The sequence below is a fragment of the Zootoca vivipara genome, chromosome 15 (assembly GCF_965207765.1).
Source record: "Zootoca vivipara chromosome 15, rZooViv2.hap1.1, whole genome shotgun sequence".
NCBI classification, from domain to species: domain Eukaryota; kingdom Metazoa; phylum Chordata; class Lepidosauria; order Squamata; family Lacertidae; genus Zootoca; species Zootoca vivipara.
Window position 1 is genome coordinate 6,811,958 of NC_142598.1, and position 12,088 is coordinate 6,824,045.

At 42.3% G+C, this 12,088-nt stretch overlaps 1 protein-coding gene across 1 annotated transcript in view; it reads left to right on the top strand.

The window, feature by feature from the left end:
- The first annotated feature begins 2,224 nt into the window (after positions 1–2,224).
- LOC148683355 (3',5'-cyclic-AMP phosphodiesterase 4B-like) overlaps positions 2,225–12,088 on the top strand; it is a 35,829-nt gene continuing 25,965 nt past the window's right edge. The window contains exon 1 of the mRNA XM_088658690.1: positions 2,225–2,406. Within this exon, the coding sequence (XP_088514816.1) occupies positions 2,365–2,406 (42 nt within the window). The 5' untranslated portion in view covers positions 2,225–2,364. The remainder of the gene's footprint in view (positions 2,407–12,088) is intronic.

Sequence of the window (12,088 nt, forward strand, 5' to 3'; positions counted from 1 at the left end):
TGGTTGTCCTACAATGGGAGCTTGCCCAGTATATCCTCACAGAACAGTCTCTAGGCCCTTTTGAAGTCTCACCAGTGCCAGATTTACATATAAGCTAAACAAGCTTTAGCTTAGGGCCCCATTCTCTTGGGGGGCCCCCAAAAAAAATTAAAGGGAAAAAAACCTAGATGTACATTTCAAAAATATAAGATAAAAAAAGAAATAAAATAAAACCTACATACAGTTAGAGCTTAATTATTATTTCACTATTAACATACTTCTTTTTAATTGTATTTCAGTTCAATGATTATGTTGATAAAATACATATTTTGTTGCATGCAAATGGCTTTAGATACCTATTAGGTTCATAAATTATCATATAGCATATATTCAACCCAAAAAAACAGCCACAGTTTGTTATTGACAAAGGACAACTGACATATTGTTGTTGTTTAGTCATTTAGTCGTGTCCGACTCTTTGTGACCCCATGGACCAGGAGTCCCCAAACTAAGGCCCGGGGGACGGATGTGGCCCAATTGCCTTCTCAATCCGGCCCGTGGACGGTCCGTGAATCAGTATGTTTTTACATGAGTAGAATGTGTCCTTTTATTTAAAATGCATCTCTGGGTTATTTGTGGGGCATAGGAATTAGTTCATTTTTTTCCTTCAAAATATAGTCCGGCCCCCCACAAGGTCTGAGGGACAGTGGACCGACCCCCTGCTGAAAAAGTTTGGTGACCTCTGCCATGGACCATAGCACGCCAGGCACTCCTGTCTTCCACTGCATCCCGCAGTTTGGTCAAATTCATGTTCGTAGCTTCGAGAACACTGTCCAACCATCTCATCCTCTGTTGTCCCCTTCTCCTTGTGCCCTCAATCTTTCTCAACATCAGGGTCTTTTCCAGGGAGTCTTCTCTTCTCATGAGGTGGCCAAAGTATTGAAGCGTCCCCTTCAGGATCTGTCCTTCCAGTAAGCACTTAGGGCTGATTTCCTTCAGAATGGATAGGTTTAATCTTCTTGCAGTCCATGGGACTCTCAAGGGTCTCCTCCAGCACCATATAAGCACTGACATATAAAGGGCCCCATTACCTTCAGTATCTTAGGGCCTCATCAAACCTAAATCCGGCCCTGAGTCTAACACAAAGGTAACCAATGTGGTGCTCTCTAGATGTTGTCCGACTGCAACTCTCATCATCCATGATCGTTGGGCATAATAACTGGGGTTGATGGGGATTTGGCAACCCAACAATACCTAGAAGGCAGCACCTAGAGGGATTATTGTGATCCTTGGAAGAAGGTCAGTAAAGAAATATTATTGTTACTATCATCATCTCTAAGGTACAGGATGCCCTAAAGGGCAATTTGATACACCGAAGAAAGCCAAACCCTTGGTCAACCCTGCTTCTACAATCCAATCTTCCCCATATATTTTGCTCTTTCTTGAATGGTTAATGAGGTGGTTTGAATACATAGCTTCTAAAGCTGGCATGTACTGGGGCCCCAAAGAGTTGCTTTAGCAGCTATTCTGGTTAAATAAATAAGTAATTAACCATGGTTAGCTGTTTTTAGATCTCTGCATGCAGAGAAAGGGAATGAAACAGCCATGAGGGCCCGTTTCATGCTGCTGAGTGAATACATATGTCATATTGTCAGAGGTTCTTGCGACTACTCTAGAGTAACGACGCTCTGCATGCTTGTCTTTAAACAGTTTTTTATTAGTGCATGCTATTTACAGTGAGCTGGGTATATAAAACATGTCTGCTCAGTCCGATGCAGAATCCAGCACTCCCCCCCCCCACGTGATCTTCTCCAACATAGTAGCCTCGGGACAGTGAATCTCCTCCCTCTCTTTCTCCTGCGTAATTCCGGAACCGGAGGAAGGGGTCTACGCTCCAGGCTTTCATTTTCTCCCTTCTCCCCCTCCCTTTCCTCACTCCTGTGTGGCCGGGGCTCTCTCATGTTGCTGGAGCCCTGGCCCTCTCTCTCCATTCCCTCACTAGCCTCCTCAGAGCCCTTGCTTCCATTGCTGCTTGGGGAGGAGCTACTTCTGATGCAAGGGGGCGGTTCTCTGTACTTTTCCCCCCTTACACATATATTTGAATGAGCCACTGCATATCAAAAATAAGTGACAGATACACTTGCATGTGTGAACCAGCAGCCATCAGTAGGGGGTGGGGGGACGTGGAGCCACCTTATGGCTAAATTTCCCTCACTGACTGTCCCATTGCTGTTCTCCCTTTCAGGCCCCAGGAGGTGGTAGCACACCCATCAATCAGTCGCCAGGCCCTACCTAGAGTCCCTTCAGCCCCAATGGCTGAAGTCTGGTGAATTGAAAAAGCTTCAGCAGAGACGGAATCCAAAGGCCGGCAAGCTGGAGGAGGACATGAAGAAGAGCTGCAGCGTCCTTGCTGTGACTCCAGACGAGGTGAGCAGGGCTGTCATGGTTGCCTTGCCGCAAATTGAGTTGGGTCTCCTGCCTGAGATGTTGTTGTTTTTCTACCCATGAAACTCGGGGTGGAGTGAAGATACGATTTATAAAAGCAAAGGCAGTCGCCAAGTTGATCCATAGAGAAACGCTCCAAAACCCACAGTTGGCCTTTGTTAGGGTCAACCCGAATGTCACAAAGAGAGCGCCAGATTTCCGGTTCTGTTGGTCTCTGAGGAAGCAGGGGATGGAGGGCGGGTGGTCAAGGGTGAGGGAGTGCAGTACAAAATGCACAAATTAGATCTGCAGGTCAAACTGGGCTGAATTGGTCCCTGCCTGATGGAGGCCTCTGCTCAGTTACATCTTGGATTCTCAGAGTGTTTCCTTCAGGTGCAGGTAAGCCCAGTGTCCTCCCAAGCTTAGCAGTTGCCAGTGTGGTGTAGTGGTTAAGAGCGGTAGACTCGTAATCTGGAGAACCGGGTTCGCGTCTCCGCTCCTCCACATGCAGCTGCTGGGTGACCTTGGGCTAGCCACACTTCTCTGAAGTCTCTCAGCCTCACTCACCTCACAGAGTGTTTGTTGTGGGGGAGGAAGGGAAAGGAGATTGTTAGCCGCTTTGAGACTCCTTCGGGTAGTGATAAAGTGGGATATCAAATCCAAACTCTTCTCTTCTTCTTCTTCTTCTTCTTAGCAGTTGCACTGGCTGATGTCATTGTTTGTCTACAAACCCACCAGATCCAGGCTTCAGGCAGGCTTTTTTTTTAAAAGCATTGTAAAGCATCATCTGTACATTTTTGATATTTTTTTAAGAGAAAGCTGCTTGGTGGTTTTTTTTTAAAAAATTATTATTATTAATTGACAACCATACACAATCTTAGGTACATGTACAAAGAAAAGGTAAAACTGATAATGATAGTAATAACAACCTTAAATAATAATACCGCTAAATACTGATTTAAACTTATACTTGTACATGCTCTTTTCTTATACTTTCTAGCTAAACAAAAAGACACCAAAGTAAACATCCAATAAACTAAATTATATCAAAACAGACTTCCCGCCGTTTCCCTATGTAAGTTACATTTACGACATTGAATGTACTTATAACCTTACTCTTACTATAATTTCTAGTACTTTCTTATAACATATCATACCGTTTTTCCTTGTTTAATAGCATTTAATTTACACAAGGGTCATTCAAACGCTGCCATAGATGTTATGTCGTTGTTATATTTTTGTAGGTATTTCTTGAACATACCCATTTTTGCTGTTCGTTGGATTTGAATGGGGAAATTTATTGGTGCCATCATAGGGGACAGTCAGTCGGTGATGTTTGCAGATAGTTTCTGCTGTGGACGTGCAGAACAACCTTCTGTCCCCCTCCCCCCAGATCCCAAAGATTGAAAATCATGCCTGGGATGCAGGGCGTGAGGGCTGTTCCAGAGTGGCTGCACTGCCCTTAAAATGCCTTTAGCTCAGTTGGTAGAGAATGATGAGACTCTTAATCTCAGGGTTGTGGGTTTGAACAAATAATGGGCAAAAGATTCCTGCAGGGGGTTGGATTAGATGACCCCTGTGGTCCCTTCCAACCCTACAATTTTATGACTCTATGGTTCTAATAAGGTTTGGTTGACGTAGGCTCTCCTTTCCGTATCACACGATGTATCTAAAATACCAAAAAATACCTGAATTTTTTACATATAAACTTTGTAATGAGAGAAACGAGTAGCAGATTTACCTGTCCCAATGGAGATGTTTTGGATATGGTATACGCTGAGAGCTATTTATTTCCAACTTTTGTTTTATATGCATATTTTTCTTTCTTTTTAAAGTACTGTACTTTATTGGCTGCCAGTCATAAGTTGTGTCACTTTGTTTCTTTGAAGTGTATAATATTGTTTCAACAGCTGTAAATTCCCCCCCCTTTAATGTCTTAATAACTTAATAAAGATTAATTTAAAAAATAGAATGGTTATGTCTGTCTTCACCTTTCAGGTATACACAAAGTTGTGAAATTAAACTTTGAAACTGACCCACTGAGGACTAAGTGTTTGGTGTTTTTTCACGGTCCCTAGTGGGGAGCAAGAACTGTTCACAAATTATTATTATTATAAACAGGGGCAGGGTATTGGTTAATGTGAGTATGCATTTAAGGCATTTTTTTGTTATTTGAATGTTTCTGCAATTGGGGAGACAGAAATGTTCGGGTTAACATGTAAAAATCAGGACATGGAAATTTGAAGCAGGGAGGCTAACATGTGACTTAGCTGAAGAACAGCTGTCATAATCCCTGACCATTGGCCACGTAGGCTGGGCTGCTGAGCAGTGTTAGAAACTGGGATAGAAAAGCGAGGAGCCAAATGGGTTGTGGGCACCGAAACAGAACGTCTAGTTGCCATCGGTGGGTGGGCTAAACACTTTTTATTTATTATTTTGATAAGCATGAACTAATACGCAATTCACATAAGTGACACATTGTTAATCTCAGATTTTTAGCAGAAATGGTTAATACATGTTTAATTTGGTGTTTACAATAAAAATATTGGCACCGTACTTCAGTTTTCAAAACGCTCTACTCTCTATTGTTAAACTCCTTAAATTGTCTATCCTTAACAGTCTTCGAGGCTTCAAAGCACATATTTCAGTAATCCTTGAATGTCAGCCTGTCGCAAAAAAAAAAAAAGGCACCCAGACCTTTCGAGGTGTTCGAAAATGGAGAATCTTTAGGCACAAAATGCTCCAGGCGCCCTGCTAATTTTGAACCCTGCTGATGAGAGCTGGGGAGATGCAGGTCCACCTCCTCATGACTTTAAAGGTCAAACAGGGACAGAATACCTTCCCAAAGTGGTCCACAGTAAATAAAGAAATTCAGGTTTTTTTTTTTAAAAAACAACAACAACCAAGCATTAAAACATACAATTTAAATCACAATAAAACAACTTAAATAAACAAGTCCAAATCTCAACTAATGAATCCATGACAGATGGCCATCCAGCCTCTGCATAAACACCTACAGTGGTACCTCTACTTACGAATAACTCTACTTACGAATGTTTCTACTTACGAATGGAGCTCCATCCACCATCTTGGATGTGGTTTAGATAGGATTTTTTCTACTTACGAATTTTTAGATAGGGTTGCTTCTACTTACGATTTTTTTCTCCCAATGCATTCCTATGGGAATTTTTTCGACTTACAAGTGTGCGTTCAGAACGCATTAAATTCATAAGTAGAGGTACCACTGACAAGGAAGGAGAGTTAACAACATCCCCAAGGAGACCTTTCTTCCGTCAAACTGCTCTTCCTGTCAGAATGTTCTTCCTGGCGTTTAGTTGGAATCTCCTTTCTTGCAACTTGAAGCCATACATTCGGGTGCAACCTTCCAGAGCAGGAGAAAACAAGCTTGTTCCATTCTCCATATGACTGTCCTTTAGATATTTGAAGATACAGTGTTACCTCTACTTACAAATAACTCTACTTACGAATTTTTCTACTTACAAATGGAGCTCCGTCCGCCATCTTGGATGCGGTTTAGATAGAATTTTTTCTACTTACGAATTTTTAGATAGGGTTGCTTCGACTTACGAATTTTTTCTCCCAATGCATTCCTATGGGATTCGACTTACAGTTTTTTTCGACTTACAAATGTGTGTTCGGAACGCATTAAATTCGTAAGTAGAGGTACCACTGTTGTATCTTATCTTAACCCTTGTGGTCCTTTCCAATTCTATACAGTGGTGCCTCGCTTAACAAACACCCCGTAAGACAAAATTTTCGCTTAAAGAAATGATCTTTCTAGCGGAGGTTGCCTCGCTAGACAAATTCGTTTTACGAAAAATTTGTCTAGCGAATCGCGGTTTCCCATAGGAATGCATTGAAATTCAATTAATGCGTTCCTATGGGCAATTTTTTCTAAAAAAAAAAATTCAATGCATTCCTATGGGATTCGCTAGACAAATTTTTCGTTATAAGAATAGACCTGTGGAACGAATTAAATTCGTCTAGTGAGGCACCACTGTAATGCTATAAAATTCTATGAAAATCTCCTCTCAGTCTCCTCTTTCCCAGGCCAAACATATCCAACTCTCTTGGGGTAGGCTTGGGAGTCGCGGGTGGGCGGCGCACCAAATGTCACCCCCCTCAGCGAAGACACCCGGGGCGCTCCGCCCCCACCGCACCCCCTTCCTCCGCCCCTGAGTGCAGAGCCCCCAGAGGGCAGCCCCCCCATTTCCTTCCTAGGGGTGGGAGGAAACCAGCAACACCTCCTATTTGCCAAGAGGCTGATGTGGAGGCGAACTTGCAGGGGTTGATGCTGAGGAGGTGGCAAATCTGTCCTCCAAGGAGCAGCCTGTTGCTGCCCCGGTGGATCCTGCTGCCTGAGGCAGTCGTCTCATCTTGCCTCATGAGTGTGCCGGCCCTGGTGAGTGGCCATAACGCCTTGCTAATCCATCTCACTTTAACAACTACAACTGCCTCATCGTCCTGGGTCCTCCACCCTCAGTCAAGTCCAGTTGAGCAACAGCCTCTGCCAGACCATGACTTTAAGAACAGCAAAAGCAGCTGGGAAAGAGTTCAGAATTATTATTTTATTTTTACCTTCAATACTTTCATAAGTGATGCGACCTCGTTGCTCAATGCCATCTTTTTTGCGTGGCTTTTAAAATGTATCGCAACTTTGCTGTTATTTTTTATTGATTACGATTTATTGTAATTGTTGAGACTGTATTTCTGCTTGTTGATATTGGAGAGTTAATTTTTGTGCCACATATTCTAATGCCTCATTGGAAATTATTTTTAATATCGGTTGTTATTTTAAGTCATCTTTTTATTATGGATTTTTAAAAATCAAATTGTTATAAGATCTTTGTCGTTTCTTCAGCTTGTATAAACGGCCTTGGGTATGGCAATGTAGAAAGATGATGATCTCTGGCAAGGATCTTCCTGGTAGGAAGAATGACTGCAACCTGAACTTCACAAGCTGAATCCCAGGTTTGTGGCAAGTGCCCACATCCATCCACAGCAGGTAACATTAGCAAAGAGGGAGATGGTACAGGACTGCCCTCTGCTGTCATTACTGCAGGAAGGCAGTAGATAATACCAAGCTATCAGGGCTGGCAAACTTTTTTATTATTATTATTTAAAAAAAGCAATTTATTAGATTTTCCAATTAAACACATTTAAACAAAAACAAACCACACATACAATCACAAACACAACAACACATAATAAACATAATAGACACAAAATTTCTCTTCTTAGCATCTTATCAATCATTCCAAATTTCTTTGCCCTGCCGATCTTTGACTTCCCTCCTTCCCCCCCACTCGGTTTTCTTATTCACTCCTATCTCGCAGTTCCTTTATTTCATCTACTTAAAATCCATTCGTAGGATTTATTTCAGTCCTGCAAGTGTCTTTAAACTTCTGCAGTTCTTCTCCATATAGTCCACAAATTTACTCCAGTCCTTTTGGAACCTTGACTCTCCCTGGTTTCGGATCCTGCTAGTCAGTCTTGCTAGTTCCACATAGTCCATCATTTTCGTCTGCCACTCTTCAATCGTCGGTAACTCCTGAGTTTTCCATTTTTGGGCTAACAAAGTCCTAGCCGCAGTTGTCGCGTACGTAAATAATACTTGATCTCCTTTCATTATCTCTTGTCCTATAATTCCTAATAAAAAAGCTTCCGGTTTTTTGGGAAAAGTATATTTAAAAATCTTTTTCATTTCATTATATATCATTTCCCAAAATCTTTTAACTTTATCGCATGTCCACCACATATGATAAAATTCACCGCCTTTCTCTTTACATTTCCAGCATGTTTTGCTACTCATCCTAAACAACTTAGCCAATTTTACTGGTGTTAAATACCATCTATACATCATCTTCAAGATATTCTCTTTCAGGGTAGTACATGCAGTAAATTTCAGAGTTTGATTCCACAATTTCAACCACGTGTCATATTCAATATTACACCCAAAATCTTTTGCTAGGGCTGGCAAGCTTTGTGCATGTGCACACTTGTCAACATCCAGCTGTTTTCCCCACCCCAAGTTTGAACTATACTGTAAATGATCATGGGGAGAACTGGATTAGCGCTTAGTGGTTAAGGCCGCAATCCTGTGGATACTGATCCAGGAACAACAAGCCCCATTGAACAGACTGTGATCATTTGCTTCTGAGTGAGCCAATGTGGTGCAGTGGTTAGAGCAGACTTCCTCAACCGTGGGTCCCCAGAAGTTGTTGGACTACAACTCCCATCATCCCCGGCTAGGTCAGGGATGATGGGAGTTGTAGTCCAACAGCATCTGGGGACCCAAGGTTGAGAAAGGCTGGGATGGAGTATTGGACAAGGACGAGGGAGACCGAGATGCAAGCCCAAACCCAGTCATGGAGCTCACTGGGTGTCTGAATCTCAGCCTAACCTATCTTCGGAGGGATGTTGTGAGAAAATGGTGGCAACGGAGGACTACGTAGACAACTTGAGCTACGTGGAGGAAAGGGGGGATAAAACGTAATAAGTGTGCATGGGATTGCACCTTAAACTATGGGAATTAAGGAGCCAAATTCAAAGAAAGGGATCTTTTTAAAGCACACCCGTTATATTTTATGAGTTTTATTGAAGCTAAAGGGAGCAGACATAAAGATTTTAAGGAATGGCGCCTTAGTTATGGAGTCCTCTTCTCAGGGATGCTCAGCTGGCACCGACTCTGTTATCCTTTGGGCTCCAGATGAACACATTTCTTTTCTCCTAGATTCTTGTGGATTTTTAATAGATTTTTTTTTATTCTCCATGATGCTGCTGTGATTTCCCCCCTCTACCACTGCCTTTATATTGCTTCTTTTGTTTGTAGTTATTGATTTTGGCTGTTATTCAGTTTGTATAACTTGCTTAATTTTTGGGGTGGGGAGGATGGTGAGCTACTAAGGAAACTTTTGACTGAAAGGGTACCTAAATTAATCCTTTAAATCAATAAAACAAGGCTGTTTGGGAGCCAAGGCTGGGCTGACTGTGGAAGCACCTCGGGATGGAGTGTTCTGATGTCGAACAGGTTTCATATTTTTTTCCATTCCTAAGCTCAGTTCACCCCATTTCTGCATACACTGTGATGATGATGATGATTTTTTTAAAAAGACTGTATGAAAAATCTATCAGCTCTAAAGAAAGCAAACCATACGCCATTACTTTTAAAGGGACAATGGGGTCTTAGATCTTGGAAATACCTACATTTATCATGATCAGAATACACTGGTTAAAAGTGTGGTACTTACTGTAACGACTTCAGCACCCTTTTCTAGAAGAAAAGCAGTGTTTCCATACTGTTGGATGTGTTGGATTTGCGACGTCATCAAACCTTTCTGGAGTGCTGTCTTCAAAGAAATCTTTCTTCTTTGGCGATCACTCGTAGCCAAGTAAGATTGTCTTCCATAAACACGATTTTAACAATGGGTCCGTAAGTGAATGTGGAGACCAAATCTGGATCCACGAGTCCTTCCACAGTGGGGACATTGGTTTCCAGGCGGGAGTTGATCACGGTGTGGATTTGCCAAGTGTGCCTTCCTCTTAGCACGTTTCTCCCTTGCGTCCTGAGATCGAGTTTCTTCAAAGCCCATGACACCTTTGGTAAAGGCTGTTCTCCAACTGGAGTGCTCACAGTCCAGTGTTTCCCAGTTGTCATTGTTTATACTAAATTTTTAAAGATTTGCCTTGAGACAGTCTTTAAACCTCTTTTGTTGACCACTAGCATTACGCTTTCCGTTTTTAAGTTTGGAATAGAGTAGTTGCTTTGGAAGACGATCATCAGGCATCCGCACAACATGACCAGTCCAACGAAGTTGATGTTGAAGAATCATTGCTTCAACACTGGTGATCTTTGCTTCTTCCAGTACACTGATATTAGTTCGCCTGTCTTCCCAAGTGATGTGTAAAAATTTTCGGAGGTACCATTGATGGAATCTTTTGAGGAGTTGGAGATGGCGTTTATAAGTGGTCCATGTTTCACAAGCATATAGTAAGGTTGGTAGTACAATAGCTTTGTACTACCAAAAAAAATAAGCTTGATATGTAACATAACAATTGAAATGTCTCTTGCACCAGCACTACTTGGGTTTACAGCCCCACCCTTTCTAGGTTACCCTAATGATGACCACTTAGCCCAGGGGTCAGCAACCTTTTTCAGCAAGGGGCCGGTCCACTGTCCCTCAGACCATGTGGTGGGCCGGACTATATTTTGAAAAAATAAATAAATAAATAAATTCCTATGCTCCACAAATAACCCAGAAATGCATTTTAAATAAAAGGACACATTCAACTTATGTAAAAACACACTGATTCCTGGACCATCCACGGGCCGGATTGAGAAGGCAATTAGGCTGCATCCGGCCCCCGGGCCTTAGGTTGCCTACCCCTGACTTAGCCTTTCCATTGACAGCTGCCCATATGGAGATAGAGTAATCAAATGAAACGTCCTTACATAGGATGACAAAAGTCTGTAAATATATTGGGGAAAGTTTTTTTGTTTTTTATTGTTGTAACAATTCTTTTCTCAAAATCTTCTGTACCATAAAAAATAAATAAAAACGTTATTTATATTTTTTAAAAAAGAGTGCCAGTTTCATAAGGTGATCCCTAAGTAAACTGCCGCCAAGCTGTTAAGAGCTATACTATCTACTAATACTACCTTAAGCCATGCCCATTTATAACACAAAGTCTTGAGCGAACCAAATGGTTGGGCTGAGTGGCAAAAACTCCTTGTTCTCCTTAGGTGTAATTGCATGCCTTTATAAGTCACCTGTGTGATTTCAGGTCCCCACAGATAGGTGGTCACCTGACATAACCCATATTACAAGCATACCCGAAGCAGAAAGCTGAAACGGATAAAATGAAAGCGCAATTGCAGCCGACACAAGTTGGTGAGCCAAACTGTAGGTGCTCCTTAGCGCTCTGGTTCTCAGATTCCTTCCAGGTCCTCTTGCATGAGGTGTTGGGATGCTGAGATGCTGCTTAGAAGGGTCTGCGTGCGGTTAAGGCAGATCGAGTGGGAGACCTCAAGATTCCTGTGCTGCCTCTTTTCCTTTGATCTCTGTGCTGACCTGTCCTTTGAAGTCCAAGGGATGTATGCATCCCGGTTCACTTTCGTCTCTCCCCTCACACTTTTGAGGTCTTTATGGGTGCCTTTTGAGAGCAAAGAAGGCAACCTGGCTTCTTTGCCCCTCCAGCTGGTTAGTTATCCAGAACCCTTTCCTATGAATTATGCACTTCCCTTGATAAACACCAGTTTCATTATTTTATACAGTGGTACCTCGGGTTAAGAACTTAATTCGTTCTGGAGATCCGTTCTTAACCTGAAACTGTTCTTAACCTGAGGTACCACTTTAGCTAATGGGGCCTCCTGCTGCTGTCGCCATGCCTCCGGAGCACAATTTCTGTTCTTATCATGAAGCAAAGTTCTTAACCCGAGGTACTATTTCTGGGTTAGCGGTGTCTGTAACCTGCAGTGTCTGTAACCCTAGGTACCACTGTACTAAGTCTCAGTTTTCAAATTAAAGATGTGCTCCAAAGATCCATTTCACCAAACTTTACTTCTGCTGTTGCGTACAAACTTCAGAGGCCAACAGGAGATTCCTTTGGGCTTACCATTTACCAGGGCATCAGGGATGTTTAGTTCCTGCACCAGGGATAGACA